The 19986-nt window shown below is 46.1% G+C and overlaps 9 protein-coding genes across 9 annotated transcripts; 1 reads left to right on the top strand and 8 right to left on the bottom strand.

Moving 5' to 3' along the window:
- Positions 1-3114: 3114 nt before the first annotated feature.
- On the top strand, positions 3115-4611 carry N7478_009444 (FAD-binding oxidoreductase; the record flags this gene model as incomplete). The annotated part of the gene is made up of 3 exons (XM_056925658.1): positions 3115-3543; positions 3686-3725; positions 3788-4611. The coding sequence occupies 3 exons, from the start codon at positions 3115-3117 to the stop codon at positions 4609-4611; spliced, it is 1293 nt and encodes a 430-aa protein (XP_056775028.1).
- Positions 4612-4883: 272 nt separating this feature from the next.
- N7478_009443 (putative carboxylesterase) lies at positions 4884-6654 on the bottom strand (the record flags this gene model as incomplete). The annotated part of the gene is made up of 3 exons (XM_056925657.1): positions 4884-5890; positions 5951-6229; positions 6288-6654. 3 exons carry the CDS (start codon positions 6652-6654, stop codon positions 4884-4886), a joined length of 1653 nt encoding a protein of 550 aa, XP_056775027.1.
- Positions 6655-7632: 978 nt separating this feature from the next.
- On the bottom strand, positions 7633-9554 carry N7478_009442 (sugar porter family MFS transporter; the record flags this gene model as incomplete). Its single annotated transcript, XM_056925656.1, has 2 exons — positions 7633-8978; positions 9044-9554. The coding sequence occupies 2 exons, from the start codon at positions 9552-9554 to the stop codon at positions 7633-7635; spliced, it is 1857 nt and encodes a 618-aa protein (XP_056775026.1).
- Positions 9555-10106: 552 nt separating this feature from the next.
- Positions 10107-12609, bottom strand: N7478_009441 (uncharacterized protein; the record flags this gene model as incomplete). The annotated part of the gene is made up of 3 exons (XM_056925655.1): positions 10107-10923; positions 10985-11851; positions 11915-12609. The coding sequence occupies 3 exons, from the start codon at positions 12607-12609 to the stop codon at positions 10107-10109; spliced, it is 2379 nt and encodes a 792-aa protein (XP_056775025.1).
- An 884-nt stretch (positions 12610-13493) lies between these two features.
- On the bottom strand, positions 13494-14039 carry N7478_009440 (uncharacterized protein; the record flags this gene model as incomplete). Its single annotated transcript, XM_056925654.1, has 1 exon — positions 13494-14039. The coding sequence occupies one exon, from the start codon at positions 14037-14039 to the stop codon at positions 13494-13496; it is 546 nt and encodes a 181-aa protein (XP_056775024.1).
- Positions 14040-14877: 838 nt separating this feature from the next.
- On the bottom strand, positions 14878-15995 carry N7478_009439 (oxidoreductase 2OG-Fe(II) oxygenase family; the record flags this gene model as incomplete). Its single annotated transcript, XM_056925653.1, has 2 exons — positions 14878-15774; positions 15804-15995. The coding sequence occupies 2 exons, from the start codon at positions 15993-15995 to the stop codon at positions 14878-14880; spliced, it is 1089 nt and encodes a 362-aa protein (XP_056775023.1).
- A 766-nt stretch (positions 15996-16761) lies between these two features.
- N7478_009438 (uncharacterized protein) lies at positions 16762-17256 on the bottom strand (the record flags this gene model as incomplete). Its single annotated transcript, XM_056925652.1, has 1 exon — positions 16762-17256. The coding sequence occupies one exon, from the start codon at positions 17254-17256 to the stop codon at positions 16762-16764; it is 495 nt and encodes a 164-aa protein (XP_056775022.1).
- Positions 17234-17930, bottom strand: N7478_009437 (uncharacterized protein; the record flags this gene model as incomplete). The annotated part of the gene is made up of 3 exons (XM_056925651.1): positions 17234-17336; positions 17420-17749; positions 17812-17930. The coding sequence occupies 3 exons, from the start codon at positions 17928-17930 to the stop codon at positions 17234-17236; spliced, it is 552 nt and encodes a 183-aa protein (XP_056775021.1).
- Positions 17931-18629: 699 nt separating this feature from the next.
- Positions 18630-19743, bottom strand: N7478_009436 (hydroxymethylglutaryl-CoA lyase; the record flags this gene model as incomplete). The annotated part of the gene is made up of 2 exons (XM_056925650.1): positions 18630-19418; positions 19492-19743. The coding sequence occupies 2 exons, from the start codon at positions 19741-19743 to the stop codon at positions 18630-18632; spliced, it is 1041 nt and encodes a 346-aa protein (XP_056775020.1).
- Between the last annotated feature and the right edge of the window lie 243 nt (positions 19744-19986).

The following is a 19986-nucleotide window of genomic DNA, read 5'->3' as shown; positions in this document are numbered from 1 at the left end:
TTGGTAAAGTCTGGTTGTCCAGTTCTAGTTACTCGTAATCACATCCTTATCTATGGGAGCCATTGAGGTACATGGCCGGCCTAAGGAGTTTTCATGGGAAGAGCTTATAGATCTTTAGATGGCATCTGGAGCAAACCTACACTGCATATACGAACCAATATTTCTTCCTATCTAGCCTTGCAGACATCTGTCTAGGTTCTTTTTCTATTTTATTTTCTACATATCTCTTTGAATACCCCGGTAAACAGCCCTGGAGATCTTCATATGGGCCAGCTGGCAAAGCACTTAAAGCACTTACTGTTTTTTTTCTCGCTGGGCACTCTCGCCCCCTAGTATACGGTACCGATTAAGCTTGGAACTCCACATCATGGGCAGAGTTATTTGTACAACTGCCACCACTGAGATTATGAATTTCCGACCGGGGCATATTCAATCTAATTTAGAAAAAGACACAATATAGACAGGGGTGTCGGTGGCCTTGAAGAGATAGTATTTTTCATGCATAGAAAGTGCGTCGCGGTTGCCTACAAATATCTTGAAAGATAATGGTGCAGCCTGATTAGTGAGCCTGGATCCTTGATCAAATATTGACTAGTGGATAGTTAGGCGGGGAAGCTTGAATAGTCCACCTTTTCTCCAACTTGAAGCGGGGGTCATATATAACAAAGACTGCGTCGACTCATCTTTGTCACAAGAATGGAAGACTCCACTCTTTTTGTCCCGGCGCATCAACTGCAAGCCAAATTAACTACAGGTGAAATTACTAGTGTTCAACTTGTTCAAGCTTTTTTAAGTCGAATTGAGCGTCATAATGACCAAGGTTTGGGTTTGAAGGCTGTCATTTCAACTTGTCCCAGCGATATTGCCTTGAAAAGGGCGAAGGAGCTTGATGATCAACGTCGTATAGGCCAAGTCAGAAGTGAGCTTCATGGAATTCCTATCGTTCTCAAGGTAATGGATGACCTTTTCAATACCCTTCTGAAGTGAAGAATTGGCTCGTCGTTCTGATGGTTCGATAGGATGCTATTGTTACGGATCAGTCGTTAGGTATGCCCACCACTGTCGGGTCTATGGTTTTTTCAACGCTTAAGGCACAGAGAAATGCCTCGTTGGTTGATAAGGTGATCGATGATCTAGTCTTCATTAATTCAACAAGAATTGACCCCAAAGCGCTTAGCTCATTGATGCTGGAATGATTATTCTTGCAAAGACAAATATGACGGTATTTTAATCCGAAAGTTGAAGGAAAATAATCTTTACTAACATAATCATAGGAATTCTGTGGATTGAAGTAAACAAATCCTCCCTAAAGCATATCTGTTTGACTGACAAGTCAGGTCAAAGGACACCCCGGTTGGATGGAGCCAATATGGAGGTCAAACGCTCTCGCCATTCCGACAAGAAGGCTTGGACGAAAAGGACCAACCGGTACGTCAAATATTCTCATCCAGACATTCGTCGAAGAGTTTACTAAGCGCTTTCCACAGATGGCTGGTGGATCCTCATCTGGCTCTGCAGTCTGCATATCTGCTGGGTTTGCATCCTTAGCCATTGGTACTGAGACTGCTGGTTCGACTGTTTACCCTGCGAGTTTGAATGGCCTTTATGGCTTGAAGCTTTCAAGGGAAGTGATCCCAAGCGACGGTATCTTCAAATTGAGTAATAGCTTTGACTGCATTGGCATAATGGCCCGAGACCCAAAGGATCTCGCCACTCTGTTTAATATCATAGTACCTTCTGATATACCACGACCGAGCTCTACCACACCTTATCAATCTATAACCAAAAAAAGCAGCCCCTGGCTGGGGCTTCACATTGGGATAGTTGATACAAAGTGGGGAGTTCATGAGAGCATGTCAAAGGAAAAGTGGGATTTACCTGATGTGGTATGTGAAACAGCCCTGGAATTATTGAACTTTATCTCACTTCAATACAGATCGCAGAGTATCAAGCCGCTGGAAAGAAAATGGGCAATCTTGGTGCCCGAATAGTCTATCCCTTACAAGTTCCGAATGCAGATGTACTCATCCATGACTCCCTTAACCTCCGCGATGTGTCCTGTGAGTGTTTTCCGTAGCCCGCCTTCTGATTTACTCGACTAATTAGTCCTTGGAAAAAAGATCACGAATTCCCAAGTCAAGTCAAAGAGTTTATACAAAACTTTGAACCGAATGATAATGTCAAAAACCTTGAAGATATTGTCACTTGGAATAGTGAACATGACGAGAAGGAGCGCTTGAACCGTAAGATATCCCCAATCGAAACATGACTAAAGTCATCAAATCGCTGATAAGGCGTCAGCAAATACCACGCAGACAGAGCTCGTCGCGTCTTTGAAAGCTGCTTTCCCGCAAGATGTTCATTCAGAAACTGTCACTCAACTTCGGCAGCTTGCCACTGTAGATGGAATGGAGAAGTGGATGACTGAGCAAGATGTTGAATTTGTGCTTGCACCATCAGACTCTACTCTTGTATCTTTTGCAGCATGTGCAGGGTGGCCTATTGCGACAATCCCCTTGGGTAGGCTCAGGAAAAATAACCAGCCTTATGGGTTCTTTGTCTTGACGAAGGGGCAATGTGAAGAGGATTTGCTGCATCTAATGGAGATATTCCATGCTAGTTTTGTAAATATTGACAAATAGGCGGATCCCGAGTAGAATTCCAGAGTCGTATTGAGGATAAAAGATAGTAGTTGGCGCTTCTCCCCTGTTTGTGTGTTGTCCTTGTGCTGGAGCACATAGTAATACAGCCCTGGAGGTATTTTAATTTTCTGCCAGTCTTAAAAAAGAGTTTTGTCCAATGTCTATTGGCCTCCGTACACAAGGGTGACAGTGTTGCCCAATTCGGGATGTGGACCGCTACTTCCACTCCACACCCCGCAAGTCGGTCAAGTCCACATCGTCAAAATGAACTTACATTATGGCTTTTGGATCTTTTTTCGGGCCGGCAACGCGTTACCACATTCCTCTCCGGCGTAAGTCGTGGGCCATTTACCCCGCAAATACAAATATGAAGCTTAAAGACATTCATGAACATCATGATCCGCAAAACTTATTTTAACCCTCAATCTCAAGTATCGACAAACCATCGAATCGAATAATTGTTTTCGGCGCCATGGACATCGTTTGGAGAGAGTCTGCAGACAACGTGGTCTACGAAGAAGCTCGTGTTGGTCGTGTGTTTAATCACCGGCGACCATCGCGTTTTCCTCAGGCCGTCGTAAAAGCAAGAAGTGAAGACGATATTGTCAAAGCCGTGAAGTTGGCTGCAGAGCGGAAATGTCGCGTTGCTGTTCGATCTGGTGGACATTCGTGGGCTGCTTGGAGTGTACGGGATGATTCTATCTTGATTGATCTCGGGAACTACAAAAACATGGAGGTCGATGCAACTAATCGGGTTGCAAGAGTTACGCCAAGCATGACAGGCCGAGAACTGAATTCTGTTCTCATCAAGGACCACGGAATGATGTTTCCTGGTGGCCATTGTCCGGATGTGGGGCTGGGTGGGTTTCTGCTCCAGGGTGGCATGGGTTGGAATTGTCGGGTAGGTTTACGGACATGAAGTTTTAAAATGATGTATCTAAATTACTGACTATATGAAGAACTGGGGATGGGCTTGTGAACGAGTCTTAGGCTTAGATGTAGTTACTGCGGATGGGAACTTGATCCACTGTAACGCAACTCAGAACCAAGACTTGTATTGGGCCGCCCGGGGAGCCGGACCTGGTATGTATTGCTGAAGATATTTATTACATATTGAGGTGCCATTTATTGACTGCGATTATCAGGATTCCCCGGAGTAGTCACCAAATTCCACCTGAGTCTGATTCCATACCCCGAGAAAGGATTTCGATCATCCGGTTACTTGTACCCAATCAGTATGTATCGCAAGGCTTTCGATTGGGTCTTGTCGATTACCCCAAGCTTCGACAATGACACGGAGATTGCAGTGATCTCACACTACCCTGAAGGAGAGGCTGAAATGCATCTATTCATTTTGTTTGTCGTTATGAAAAACACATCCGAAGAAGCGGAGGCCGCACTTCGCCCAGCACAGGAGACTCGTCCCGATGGGGCTGCCAAAGAATGGTTTTGCGTCGAAGACAGCCTTGAAACTCAATACAAAAACCAAGAAGGTGCCAACCCAGAGAATCATCGTTACTGTGCCGAGAACGCATATATCAAGAATGACGCCGATGTTCCAGCTGTATTGGAAGAGGCTTTTACTACTCTTCCCCATCGGAAAGCTTTCTCGCTTTGGTATCCCATGAATCCATGCAGTCGGCGCAAACTCCCTGATATGGCTCTTAGCATGCAGTCTGATCACTATTTTGCATTGTATACTGTTTGGGAAACGGAGTCGGATGATGACCGATGCAAGGCCTGGGTGAAGAATGTAATGAAGAAGGTCGAACGCCATTCGGTTGGCGCATATCTGGGTGATTCGGATTTTCAAGTTCGGAAAACTAAGTTCTGGGCAGATGATAATGCCAGACGGTTGATGGATATTCGACGCAAATGGGATCCCAATGGAAGAATTTGCGGTTATTTAGACCAGGGAGATCAATCCGGGACTCAAGGATTGACGAATACGCATGAGTGGAAGCTATGACCTGTGAGCTTCAAGTTACAAATTGGACCTATTTGGAGGATCCCAGTTCTGAAGGAAATCTGCCCAGTATACAGGTATATAGAGCTCTCCGAATTTGAAGATTTTGTTATCCATGACCTGATAAGCCTCGAGGTCTATTTTGTCTACACATCCCTCAAAGTACCTAGCCATCAGAAACGTAGAATGTCATAGCTCATGAAAAATAGTATATTCAGTTCACTCAAATGCTCTTGAATTACGATGACTTTCACAGTTTCAAGGCAGGTTAGTATTTAAAGTTTGGGCTTGGACACATCCGCACGTCTCAATGCCTTCCACACTCTCACTCCTTCATCCCATGTCGCATCGCTTTGAATCTTAACAGTGCCGTCGGGCTTAAGAGTACGTACACCTTTGCATCCATTAGTTTCCCACCCAAATCCATCTGATCCAGTCGCTTGATAGCCCTGAAGGAAGCGAGTAAGGGGGCCAATAAACGCCTCGTGGGTACTCTTCTTCTCGGCTGGTGTGAGGACATCTCCGTTACCCCAAAACCATAGTGGGTAATCCGATGAGTGCGTGACACCCCACTCAATTGGAAGAGACTTATCCATACACTTCGCCCGGTATTCGATACGATATCGGAAAAGCAGCCGAGAAGCATCCACGTTCGCAGTATTAGAGGTAAGTGCATGAATAAAACCGCGCTGCATATGATATACCTGCATATCAGCGTATATTTGTCCCCAAGCATCTGTTTTCCAGTCTTTGCAACCTGATGGAAGTTTGCCATCTGGATAATGAAGTGGAATAACAGCATTCACGATATGCTCAGGATAGTCCGCAGCCAGGCGTGTACGGATGCCAGATAATGTATCTAACTTTGGTGGGAACCACACTGCGTAGAGGTGACCTTCATCGCGGCACTCGCCTAATATCAACCGGATATTGCGCGCAAGCATCATTCGTGCAAAGTCACCATTATCAAGCGATTCGAACAAAGTCGGAAGTATGAAGCCAGTATCGGTAGTTGGTCGAAACTGGTGGATTTCAATCGTCTCGGCTGCATCGAGGAGGGTTTTAGGAGGTAATGAGCGGAGGCGAGCAAGTTTCTCGTTTGCAGACAGTGTTACTGGTATTTCAAGTGCAGCAAGTAGCTGATTGAATTGAGTTTGTGTTTCGGCTGGGCTTTTGGGCTGTACAGCGGGCGAGTTTGAGAACATGCATGCTTGGCGAATGATGGACTTGGAATCGGGTTGGCGGAGGTCATAGGCTAATTGGTGAAAGACGGAGTTTGCACCTGCGTGAAAATGGTCAGTATAATTGTATACACAAGTTTTGCAAGTCCTGCAAGTCATACCAGCAGAATAGCCTGAGATGGTGACGTTGTTCGCATTTCCGCCAAAGAGGTGAATATTCTCTTTGATCCACTCTAGTGCCATTCTCTGATCCCAAAACCCATGGTTACCAACAGTTTCCCCAACGGCGGCTGCATCATCTGCCAATTCAGACGAGTAAAGGAATCCAAACAGATTCACACGATATGCCGGCATAACCACAACAGCTTTGAAATCCGTTTCGCCAAGAAGGGCCGCCGCGTTGAATCCATTTGGAGAACCAAATTGCAACCAACCACCATCTGCCCAATAGATATTAGTGTTTGTGACCGGAAGAAGATTAGAATAAAATTGACGCACGAATGAAAACAAAGACCGGCCATCCACCCCGAGGAGCTTCCCCTGTGGGAACCCAAACATTGCATTGGAAGCAGTCTTCTGACCACGCATCCTCATTAGAGCTTGAGAGGTTCATAAATCCAGGCTGCGGACAAAGTCCTGCTCCACCCTCACATTCTCCCGGTGATTGAGTTGTGCCATATATGAAGGTGGATGGTAAGCGACGAGCTCGGCGCCATCGCTGTAGCGGGGGGAGAGCGTATCGCACACCCCCGAAGTAGTGGCAAAGGTCCGAGTCCTTCCCTCCAGCATTAGTTGAAATTGTCACGCCCTTGATCGCCCCACGCTGGGCAAGATCCTTCAAATATGGCCGGCGAGAGGTTTCCATTCTTTCCGCGTGTCTGGGTTGCTAGATGTGAGTGTTTGTAGAGGTTGGTAAATGTCTTATCTCGCTAAGGGCTGGAATGCGTTAATGATGCGATCCTTGGGTTCTCTTTGTTGTTTCAACGCTGGGGGTCCTCAAAACCCAATTCACAGGATCGCCTGGCTTTTATCATTGCGCGGACTTTACTCCTTCCCCTCCTATCAGTCATAGATAGTGTTAGCCGAGATAAAGAGGCAGGCGGAGTTTTTCATTGGTACTGGAGACGAGGGGACTGATAAGTGGAGAGTTGGAGAAGCTCGGAATGCGGGGAGCGCATTGGGGTCCGTGGTCGGTGTCCAAATCTAGTGCCGATGGTTAACATTAATATGGAAGGTTTGGAAAAAGTGATGTATATAAGGGAAGACTGATTGGTCGAAATGCCAATTAGTGCAAGCTTTATGTTGGCGCTTGGGCTTTCTGTTTCATCCCGGATCGTTTTCCATATAGCGTTATCGTACCGCGCCCGAAGAGCGGGAAGGGCGGAATGATCCCGCCTATTGAAGCTATTGCGAGCCAGATTTTTCAGTACTAAAGACAAATTGATTCGATTCAAACAGAGCTGGAACGAACTCTTTGTGATCGCTGTGACCATGCCTTCTTATATACCACCTATTAATAATATACACTCGACAGAAGCATCGATACTTTTTCTTGAGATGGAAATGACTTATCTATCTTGACTACGAAAACCAGCTAGCTACCAGTGAGGTCTGCGGTTCTATTAACTTTTCATTGAAATTGAATTGAATTGACTTGAGTATTTACACTAAGAAATCATTCATGTTTGAGCCAAAGCTCGTTCGTTATATGTTCAAATATTGTTGCTAACTCAATCGGACGGAAATGAGGGTAATTCAAGTCCTTCAGAAAGCTTGCATATATGGTCCAGCATGGACAGTGGAGCTCAGAGGCTCTGGGATATCATTGGTATTTAAGATTCGTTCAGACCTTCGTTTTGATGGCCTCGTCACCGGAAGTGTTGTTTTCCCCACTATCAGACTGAGGCTGGCCCATCTCGACCTGTAGCATTCTCCGTGCGACGCGAGGTGGATCAAAGATGGACTTTGATTGCAAAAAGATTTCGTCAATTTCTTCCAGGGTACGTCCCTTGGTTTCTGGGAAGAAAAAGTAAACGCAAGGCACGATGGCCGCGTTCATAACAGCAAAAATAATATAATATCTGTTCGAGATCGTGTCGAATCCCACAGGTGTCACCTCAGCCAGCAAGAAATTGAAGGCCCAGACTGTTGCAGTTGATACTGCGTTCACAGCGGCTCGAATTTGAAGAGGAGCCATTTCTGCTGCGTAAAGGAATGTGAGGCCGGAGTAACCGACAGTGAAGATAAATTGGAAACAGTAGAGGAAGATGACGGCCACAACCAGTGCGCCTGTGTTGCCTTCTTGGCCTGTTGTACCAGCAAGAATTGCCATGCAGATGGACATGGCACCTGCGCTCCACAGCATCAGAGGACGTCGACCAAGACGGTCAATGGTGAAGTATGCTAAGCTACCACCTAGAGGCTGTGTGAGGCCCATCGCAGCAGCTAGAATACGGGAATTTACGGCGTCCATTCCGAGATACTGCTGGAAGATAGTTGTGGCGTAGTAGGTGATCAAATTTACACCGCACATCTGCTGAAACATCTGGCCTGTTGCGGCTAGGTAGGCACGGTGGAAAAGTCTCTGTTCACCCATGGTGAACATGTCGCGCCAGGAGCTAGCTCCGCATTTGTTTAAGGAGGTTTCAATGTCGTAGATATTGTTTGTGATGATCTCTGAATCGTGGTCGACATCTAGGAGAGCTGCTAGGACTTTTCGAGCTTCTTCCCGTTGGCCTGTCTTGATGAGCCATCGGGGCGATTCGGGAAGCATAGTAATAAATGTCATCGCAATCATGCACAGTACGATTTGGAAGGCCAGAGGGAACCTCCAGGATACCGAGCTTTCTTTGACAAAGTAAAAGCCGAGGTCTATCCATAGGGCCGAAGTGACACCAACACCAACGAAGATGCCATCTGTGACGACATTAGACCCTCGCTTATGTGATGGTGAGATTTCAGACTGCCACACTGGAACTGTCGCAAGATAACCGCCGATTCCTAAACCTAGAATCAATCTGGCAACGATAAATTGGGCGAATTGGAATGATGTAGCCATCAGAATGGCGCCTATAATAGTAATGAAGTTGGTGACGAATATGACCTTCCGTCGGCCTAAGAGATCGCCGAGGTAGATACAGGATAGCGAGCCGAAGATACCTCCAGCAGTATAAAGTGCGATAACCGTTCCTATATTGTGGAGAGGTATCTATCAGTAAGCTGCTCATCAGAGTTCATATTTGACGCGCACTTACCTTGAATTGTTGAATTCTCATGCTTAGTAGCTGCGTCGCCGTGAAGAGTGTCCATTCTTGGGAATTGGGCATTGAAAGTCTCCAGTGTCAACAGACCACCTGCAACACTCATATTGTATCCATAACAAGTAAATGTCGGAGCCACGACGAGCATCACAGCTGCTCGAAGCAGAGCATTGCCCCGAAGGCCCATATACGGTTTCAGGCCCATAATTAATCTGATTGAATTATAAACAGGGTCCTCCAGATGAAAGAAATGGATTGTAGTATGCCAAAGGAGAACAAGCCGAATATAATCTGGATTGCGGGCCTCTATATGCGAAAATCGGCACCCTGGATGATCAACATAGGGACCGAGGACAGATACGTAACCGATGCTGGTGATTGTGCGCGGGCATCGGCGTCCGCCGTTGATCAACACGAGTGCCGCCTCAGCGATCTGGCGGGACTTGTGAAATCCCGGGGGATTCCACCCTGCAAACATATGCACATCTGCAACCCCGGACGCCATCTTCCCCAAGAATGTTAAATTTAAATGCCAACTTAAGACATCGGTTCTTTCCATTGGTGCCCGGAATTCTCATTATGTGTGTGTTATGTCGTCTTCTCTTCGGGAAACGCGGGGAACATCATTGTGAGTCCCCTTCTCCCCCACAGCATAATACAGTGGACCCGGCCGGTATGGCCGGCCGCGGCGAATATTGTAACCCATGGGCTTTAAAGATCTACAGGCCAAGCTTGATGAACAGATAATCTATACTTTTCTCATGACGCCGGCATTACTAGGTGACTGCCGTGGTTTCTAAGAAACTTTACACACTTTAGACTCAAAGTTGAAAGGTTACTGCGCATTGGGCCCCTTGGTTTGAGTTTGGGCGTTCGGACTGAACAGGCGAATGGGAGACATCCCCACTTGCTACGCGGGCGCAGAGTGGAGAAAGTGCTTGGGGGGTCAATTGGGGACTCGGAGTTGAACAAGCATCTTGAGAATCTGGCATGTATGTACAGAAATTGGCAGGATAAATTTACATGATCTCTATGGGATATCAAATAATATATAAAATCAAGCATACATCTTCGTCAACGTGGGGTCCACCGTCTCCAGTGAGGTGAAAGTGCAATGTCCGTTCTCGGAGTCATTGGGTTGCAGCGAATCGATCGGCTGCCCCGGTAAAATTACCTGTCCCCACTTGACCTTGCCTAAAACTGCTCGGCTCAAGTCCTCATGCGCAGGTGGATGACACGCGGCACTAATTGCAGCAGAACATGACCCAGCTAACGGCATATTGGACTTGAATTTCCTCCACGCCAACGAACACGGTATTGTCACCATGACTGCCCCGACAAGAATAGACAAGAAGACATATGAACTGGTAAATCCAACGGCATTGATGGATTCATATGCAACAACCTCATCAAAGACTGTATAGGGAATCAACGACAGGTAAAATATAGCCTGCGAAATCAGCCAATGCAGGACCATGTACAGTGCAAGCACAGGGATACAGTAGCGGTATGGCACACTGAGCCAATACGTCGTGCGTTGTTCGCTTCCCCTGACTGGCCAGTGCACACGCAAAGCTTTGCGCTTTTTTGCGTAGGAGTCAAACTCAGACGCTGCTAACATGCTGCTTAAAACTGCGTTGTAACAGTAGTAGCACATTGTCACCAGTAGCTGCGGTGTGTTGGCAACAACCACATAGCTTATCATCGTGGGATGGCCGTTGTATATGTAGAAAACGCCATAATCATTTTCATTGACATTTGAAGAAAATATGTTGGTGAATTGACTCGAAGACAGAAATGGCGACGAGTCATAAGGCATGCCTGCAATAGCTGCGAAAAGAAGCCAAATTGATACAAATATGCAACCGAAGCATCTTGAGTCCATGAGATTAGGTTGATGAATATTAACGTAAAGGGGAGGTAAATTGCACTTACAAAATTAGAGTGGCAGACCATCGGAGGCGAGTAGGTGCATGCAACCATCGTCTTGGTTTTGATAATGTCTTGTAGATGGCACTTTCATCTTCTAGCTCGTTCGATTGCTTCCAAGCTCCCTTGCGAACATCCTTGCCGGACATCCAGCATAAATCCTTTGTCGTGGGATCAGGCTTAGAAATAAAAGAAGCGATGGCATCCCCAACCGTGAGGAGCGGTTTGCCTCGTTTTCGAGTGATTCGTGCTGCCATGAACATTGCGCAAACTTTCGCAAATGCGGCAATCGCTATTACCAGGCAGATAGGCGGACTGTATAGAAGCTGGCAGTGCTGTGGGGCACGAATCACCAAACACTCATGGGTAACGTAACTGTTCGGGATTGCTTGTTCGGCAGAGAGATAAGGGCCACCATATACTTCGTATTGATAAGCGACGTATACGCTTTCCGAACTCTGACATTCTGCCGACGCATTATGGCTCCCATTTGTATAGAAATAAGGGATTGCGAGAACGCTCTGGTTCATAAAGTCTTCACTGTTATCTGTGGCAAGAATTGCCGCATTTCCTCCGTCGCTCACCGTCAAGTTTTCGGCAAGCATGATGACGGCTCTTACGCCCGTTTGACTGCTACCACGACAGTCCGAAAACTTACGTCGCTCGTAATTGTTATTAGCTAGTTCAGAGGCAATCTCGCTCCAGTTCAAGTAGGGAGTGTAGTCACTAATGCCATTAATGCTTGGACAGCTGACACATTTGTTGATCGCAGGTGTTGTAAGGTCATATACGTTTGATGAGTTCAGATCCTTTGGACCAACCATGGCACCGAATTCGTTTGTCGATAATGACTCGAACAGCATGGAGTTATACCTGGTTGGTTAGTTTGATGTCAGTACGAGTCGCACTGGGATATATTGTTTGAGGTAGACTTACAACAAATGAAACGGTGTTGCTGTAAGCATCAATACAATCCATAAGATCAATCGACTTCGACCAATCGCACGAAGATTCTTGATACTGGCACAACCGATGTCGAGCCATATACCTTGAGCATGGGCCTTATCAACCTCCTGTCGTGTAGGGGCAACCAAAGATTGCATGCAATAGTTGCTGGCGCCGAGAATGAAAGTACTCAATCCGTTGATAACAAAATGCAGGGCAACGTCCCAGGTTTTGGTCGTGCTACATTTTCCCTTGTAAAGAACTGCTGTCGCTCCAAATTTGCTGTTTTCAGGGAATCGCCTTGCCAATCCTGCCGCTGTAAAGATGAACACTAGGTTGAGGATCAAAATGAAGGCTCCAACATTGGCGCACTGACGGACACCAATAATCCATCTCTCGCGGGGAGGTCGAGGCGCATATGTCTGGCTTTGTGTCTCCGTCGTCGTCACCACAACTTGCGCATTGTTTCTTTGGAGAGTCGCATCGCTCAGGTTTGATGAATAATTCTTAAGCAAGAATGTTCGGGGATTCCGTAAGGTCGACGATATCGATGATAGTGAGAACGTTGAAGGCTGGTTTCGAAGGCCGAAGAGCTGATCGTCGTCAGGGGCCCCTCTGCGATGCGGCTGCCGGGTAATGGCGGATCGAACTCGACGCCATACTCCGTTGATGCTATCACGATTCATTCTTGGTGTTCACGGCATGTTGGTTAGCAGGTGTTGTGGGTGACGGCAGTGACTGCTTCCAAGGCAAATATGGAGAGTTGAAGAAGGATTACGGCTTTCAACTTGACAGTCTAATGGAGCTTAAGCCCAGACAAATCCTGCGACCGGGGGCTGATTACTGAGGATCAGAGCCGCCAAGGGTCGTTTTCATTGATAACTGAATGGCAAAGGCAGAAAAGTAAAATACTGAAATTACTATAACACGACCAATACTGTGAAAGATCCAAGGTAAGGGACTGAGTATCTGCGGTATTATTTACCGTATTTGTAAATGTGCCTCTCTTATACCTTATATTTCAGGCAGAAATTGTAAACGAGCATTGGCCTTTATAGCCTTCCGTAGCCAACCTAGCTAGTGCTTCTTGGATTTGAGCTTTCGCCCCCACATGGTCTTAAAAATGTATGGACTACAAGGCTAGACGAGGCTAGACGACCCATTCTTCTCAGAAAGGATTGCTTTTGAAGAGCACATCCTCGGGACTCGCGATCTTGCTTCTGAGGTTGAGTCATGGGCTTCCAGTATCGCAATTTGTTCACGCCCGCGCAATTGAAATCCGCTATAAAAATTCCCCTTCCCCTGTTTCTCGCAAACTCCGTATAAGGACCCACTTTTGAAAGCCAATAGGATATTTTTAAAGTCCGCTACCCGTCTTGCACATGTGTATGCACATCCACGTGGGTATGAACATCTGAAACAAGAAGCTCTACTTTACGGAGTACGGAGTGGCAACAGATCTATTCGAGTGACAGAAGGCTAAAAACGAAACTAACATGTAAACTTGAACTTACAAACTCCAGCATTGACAGAGTAACATGAATCCTCCACAATAAAATCCTACTTACTTTTAGTCCATGTCCATCTTTACTGTTCGTCGACCACATTGCAAGCAGTAACATGAGGGGATGACAACACAGAGCCGGCGACAAGAAACCAATGCCTCCTCACTCTCCGATCCACTTTGCAGATCACGCTGCATCCTCTTCTCCATAATCTCCACCAGTGTATCCATCCTATAAGCGAAAACATCTTCGGCATCGTACCCATTTAACGAAAGTCGCCCAACATGGCTAGCTAACATGGTAAGTACCTCTGCCATTAGAAATCTCTGGTCGTGGTCGATTGAAAGTCGTTTGCTTACAAGCTGAAGTGTATAGCGAATCATATCGCATTTCAAACCATAGCATCGACCTGTCTCTGCACCTTCTTCAAATGCTACCATCTTCATGACGTCGAATCGGGCGGCAAGGTCTCCTATAATCTCAGCAATATCGAATATACAGTCGTCTTCTTCGTCTTTGAGGTTCTTGCTCCATATGTATAAGAGGTCGACAAGGATTCTTTGCGCATCTGGAAATTCACTTACCTCTTCGGAAACTTGAAGGTTGGCCATTTTATAAAATGAACTCATGGCTGCGGCAAGCATAATGTACCTTTTTTTATGAGAGATAGTGAGATGATTCGATGATCTTGGATTGGATGGATATACTTCGAGTTCTAAGAGGGTTCGCTCGACTTATATAGTACTATTCAGCCTTGCCGGGTTCGTACTACTAGTAGTGAGTGAAACCTCTTTATCGGTCGCGCTGAGCCACAATACGCTCTGTACCATTGATCTCTCTGTGGCCTAAAGATAACTTGAACTTGAAAACACAAAGATCCCAAGATTGGCCGAATTTATTTGAAGAATTTCAAAATATGCATTGTTTTATTCTAGTAGCATGAAACCGACAAAGCTATTTGTTCCTTCTAACGTAACAAAGGCTTCAAAGAAAGAATGCAATTATTGGACTCTACGGGAAGAATTTCGCCCGCTATATAGTACGTACCTACAGGTGACTTCAAGTTTGCTCCCACTGGCAAGCAGACTCAACGTTGACCCATCTTAGCTTGAACCATTCCAGCAGTAGGCGACCATGCAGATAATTTCGAGATATCTTCGCACACTTACCCGCTGTAAGGGAGCCCTCATACCTACTAGTATTTGTAAAATGAAATATAGAGATATAAATTTGGCCATGTGACGATTTCAAAGGACTATCTAGCCATGCAAGAAATTATTAGAAGCTGCTATGTCGGCTCGTGAACATACAAAAGTGGCTAGTATATCAACAGCGACAAATGTTGTATCTAATCTTTCTTTGGAACCCGAAATCCGAAATTGAGGTTGAGAGAATGAAGCTATTTGACATACTATTCCGTTGCGGATGTGCCTCAACCGACATACCGAACTATTTTCTTTCATACTCAAGGGCAACTCTCTTCATCAACCAAGCACCCGCAGTTGTCTCTTCCTTCCACGGCAATGAATGCCATTTGCCTTTCATTTCACATCCCGGAAGGGATTCGATGACTGTATCATAGTCAGGAATAGCGAAGAAAGCAATTGAATATCGATCAACAAGTTCTTCATTTTCATCCACTGCAGAATCGTATCCGACCCGGGGTGGGGTAGTAACACGATGTAACGCACTTCTCCACCTCCCATTAGACTGTCTTTCTAACATATCTGCAACTTGTACAATCATCGTGCCTCGTCTCGGTTGGACGGGTCTGAAGATTCCTGCTTCATCTTGACTCTCAAGTCCACCGACATCGTCCTGGAATAGGAACGTCAATTGTCCGTAGTCGCTATGGGTATTCAATCGATTGCCTCCTGGCTTGAGGGATGATATTGGTGTGGAAGGGTAGTGGTTCCACCCAAACTGGCTGCAGTTTATATCCGGAGTCTGTTGCTTGCCAAGATAATCAAGGTCGGAAATATCGAGAATCTCACAGAGAGCTCGCAGTATTTGGAGTTCTTGATTAACGCACGCAGCCCACCACTTTGCGTAAAACGACTGGAATCCCGGGAGAGTTTCTTCGGGTAGCAAGCGATTCCGTGCGTGAGTATGCAATGCAAGATGTGACTTTCCTGTTTCCAGACTCTCCATCTGCTCGACAGAGGCCTTTTCATGCATACTTTCAACTTCTGCTGGGTCCCGACACAGAATTCCCTGTGTAACATAGCCAATCCCAGCACGTATCCAGCCTCGATGATCACCTGCCTTTCTTGGATGCTCGATCATCTTCTTTATATCAGAAGGCAAGTCGAAAAATCGCCTAGACTTGGGAGAGTAAGTGAAAGCCTATTATTGGGGGTGAGAAAAAATCATACCCATGAAATCGCCTCGTCTATCATGGCCTGACCGATACTATGATTCGAAAGATAAATGATCCCATATGATTTGAACGCATCGTCGAGCTGTTGAAGGGCGGCTAGACGTTGCTGTGGACTGCTAGCCGAAAGAGCCTGAAAATCAATTTCTGCGATATCAAGAGGCTCTACCATATTTTCAATGTCGACCATTTTTTTAAAAAATTTAGGAAAATGAACGAAGCAATGGGAATGAATTTCAGTATTGAATTGATCAAATAACTGGTAGATGGAGACATATCAGTGAAAGAATACCATAGAATATGGGAATATAACGGTATTTATACTATTTGGCGTGGCATCATAACAGGATTCCAAGGTTACAAAACTATCTTATGGAGTCATCCGACCTGTGGTTTATTCTAATATCAAATACCTGGGTATGCTGCCGTGTAATAGAAACTGCTGAAGTCGGTCGTGTTTGGAAAAGTCTTGGTCAATGGGAACACGAAAAGAGCCCGTTTGTACCGTAATGATCCAATGCCTTAAGTGGTGGAGGATGTTTTGCCTTGGGATGTTGTGCGACGGCTCTATGGTCCAATATAGGCTTAATCTTCAGAAACGACTCAATAAAGTAGGATGAGAAGAAAAAATAGAATAACAGTTTGATTCATGTCCTCACACTAAACCAACGAACCAAGGACTAATAAAATACAAGTCCCAGGCATAGCCAAAAGGGCTAGATACCTAACAGCACCCAGCGCTTTCACACTCCTCACCTACATGTCTTGCATAGGATTCGGAACACCCACTTCTTTCTCAGTCTCATTCATACCATAGCACTTCAAACTGCAGTCAATTCCTTCAACCCATATGTTCTGGCGTTTCTAATTGCGACAAAGTAATTCCTCATCACAATACTCTCATCATACATATCCTCATCCATCACCTCATTGATAAAAGAACCTTCCATCGCGACTTACAATATCAGTCTACACTTGGCAATGGCTCGGTCCTCATGCATTCTCTCGAATCTTGCAAAGTCCTCCCCGTCAAAGGTGGAGGGATCACCGCGATAAAGTCGTGTGCTCATCGTGCTGTGGAGGCCTCTCACTAACTCTGTAAACAAGTAGTTGAAGGTGATTGGGCTGCGGTGATCGTGTATTGGTCCGGGCAACACGGCTTTTAGGATGTCCACACTCTCTTCGGTTGTTGAGTATGCCTCCAGATGAGAGGGCGTCTGTCTCGACAAGTAGTCTTTTAATGGTGGGGCACCCTGGGCTTGTAGCCAAGTGACGGAGTCTAGTCTGTTGGCTTTTACTGCGTAGTGCAGTGGGGTTTCCTTCGAAAAGTCAGTTGTTAGATGAGAATGGGTGCATTTTTTGTGGAGATAGTCCAGGAATTCGGGACCGTTTGTGACTGCGGCGTGGTACGCTGTGGCGCCTGCGGGTTCAGTGCTGCGGAGTGCGGACATCATAAAGAGGCAGCCCGAGCTTCTCAAACTCGTCTCCTAACTCGGGCGTAAGGAAGGTGCAAAGCTGTACTTTTCTTTGGCTGTAATCAGGTCATCATCAGTATCGGGTTGTTTCAACTAGTTAAGCCGAGGCACTAAAAAAGTGAACAACTCTCGCAGAAACTCGACGTTGCGGTTCTCGTTCTGTGCAATCATCATGAGAGCCGTTCCCTTTCCAAAGATGTGCGCGTTTAGAGTCAGAAGTGGGATGCAGGACCCATTCGGAGTATCCAAGGCACCGAGGTACTTGATCATCTTCAAGGAACCGGAATAAGTAGCAATAGCCATGTAGCTCCATCCATTCTCGTTTACTGCCGTACCATCCAAGTGAGGGAAGACATTTCGCAGACAAGCAAAACATTCAGGGCAGTCTGCCTGAATCTTATCCGTTATCAGGTCGGTTTCGTCCTCGTCTATGCTTGTACGCGATGTGTTTCTTTGTTCAGCTTCGTCTCTGCGGTTTTGTAGGTGTTGAATGTGAACCCAGGAGTGGAGTTCCGAATGCAGTTGACCAACACATCACCGGTGATGAACGGCCCAGATTTGGATGAGTACCCCACACAAAGGTTTCGAACTTGGCAGAGTCGCTTGTGACTATTATCCAGAAAGTGGAGGGTGCTGGTATCGTCCGTCATTCTTGACAGGATTGCGTTCAGTTGCGTGCTGTATGTTGAGCTTGGAGGAGAGGATCTTGGGTCTAATGGTGGGGGCATGGGAGTGGATAAGTGCTGGCGACTTCAAGTTAAAGTAAGAGATGAGAAGTTCAGATATAATTGGGAATTTTGAGATTCGTAGGGTGAATGTTTGTAAGCGGTCAAAATTGATGTGAGCACTACCGGTAGTGCTCCATTATACACATTGAAAAATCGATGTTAATCTGGTGGCTTTATTGGCCAATTCCACTGTTATCGGTATCGTTCTTTCATTTATTATCATTTGAAAGAATGATATTACCTAGATTCTTTATTAGAAGCCAGGATTCGCAAAATCGGCATTGTTGAATTGGTCTGGTATTTCTCAAAAGATAAGTAGATAACAAAGCGAAGTTTCAAGATTTTGAAGAAACTCGTTCCATGTCCAAAATGAGACATCAAGAATCCTAGGCTGGGAGTGTTCACAAAAGTCTCGATGGGTTTCAGCTCAAGAATTGACTTAAACATAACAAATGGAGATGGCGACTATTGTTTTTGCACGGGTACCCGCAACGCCATATTGTCGGAGATAGTCTCTAACCCTCCTATACTGAGGATTAACAAAAGCACAGCGGGAGAGAATTTGCAATGGAGTTAAATGAAACAATATCCTGGTAAAAGATAAATCACATATTTTCATATTCAAAGCCTGGCGGATGTCGCCTTGCCCGCTCGGCTATCGTTCACCCGGCCTAGCTCTCCACTAATCCATGACCCAATCTTAGACATCTCCTCCAAACTGATGCCTGTATTCATTCCAAGGCTGTGAATAGTATGAATAAGATCCTCTGTTGAGACATTTCCAGTCGCCCCCTTAGAATACGGACAGCCACCCAAGCCACCGACACTGCTATCAAAAATCCGAATTCCATGCTCCAGACCAACAATTGTATTCACCAAGGCCTGTCCATATGTATCATGGAAGTGTAGTGCAAGATCTGTACTAGCAATGCCGGCTGCTTTTAATGTTGTGAGAAGTTCGTTTGTTCTTGGCGCTGTGCCCATGCCAGTAGTATCCGCGACGGAAACTTCGTCGGCACCCATTTCCAGCAGGCTCGCGGTTATATCGGCTACTTTGGAAGGGTCGACCTCTGGTCCTTCGTAGGGACATCCCAGAGCTACGGAGACGTAGCCCCGAACGCGGATGTTCTTGGTCTTGGCCAGGGCAACGATGGGTTTGATTCGTTCTAGCGATTCGGCGATTGTGCAGTTTGTATTTGCTTTCGAAAATGCTTCGGTTGCTGCTGCGAAAAGGGAGACTTCTGTGGTTGTTGCGGGTTTCGAATCTGCTGGCACGCCGGTGGCGTCCATTATTTTAACTAGACTCTCAAGTCCCTTGATGTTGGGGACGAGGTAGTTGTAGGCGATTGTATTTTGAGAGGGAGGGGGAGAGGTGAGGAGCTGTTCGCAGATTTCAGATGTACTAGCCATCTATGACAATGGGATCAGATAATGTTAGTGATTTGCTAGAGCTTGTAATAATCAATGAGCTGGGGGCCCGCACCTGTGGCACCCATTTTGCAGGGACGAATGATCCCGCCTCTATTGTCGTCACGCCAGTCTTTGCTAGTCGTTGGATCAATTCTAGTTTTGTTTCCTTTGGAATGGATTTCTTCTCATTCTGCAACCCATCCCGAGGTCCAACCTCCACAATGCGAACATGATCCGAGGCTAACCGCGACTCGGTCGCAAAGCGTCGTGTGCATGGAGGAGCCCGCAGAGCTGTAAAGAAACGTAGACGAGATCGAGGAAGCATATTGTGAGTCTTAGGAGTGTAAAGCGCTAAAATCAAGGTACATCCAGCAGAGCTTCGAGGTACATAGGAGGATTATAAGAGAAGGAGAACATGGGTGAGAGGGGGAGCTACATGGTGCGGAGAGAGCTAGTCCGTAATGGGCTTAGCTCGGATTTCTGTTAGTGATCGTCCCATATTTCACCGCCTTTGCAGAAAAAAGATTATCGCGGGGAGAAAAGTCGTCTCTTATCAGCCATCGCCCCT

Source organism: Penicillium angulare (assembly GCF_028827245.1).
Source record: "Penicillium angulare strain IBT 27051 chromosome Unknown utg000007l_segment0_segment0, whole genome shotgun sequence".
NCBI classification, from domain to species: Eukaryota; Fungi; Ascomycota; class Eurotiomycetes; order Eurotiales; family Aspergillaceae; genus Penicillium; species Penicillium angulare.
The sequence above is the reverse complement of the archived record's forward strand: the minus strand, read 5'-3'. Positions and strand labels throughout refer to the sequence as shown.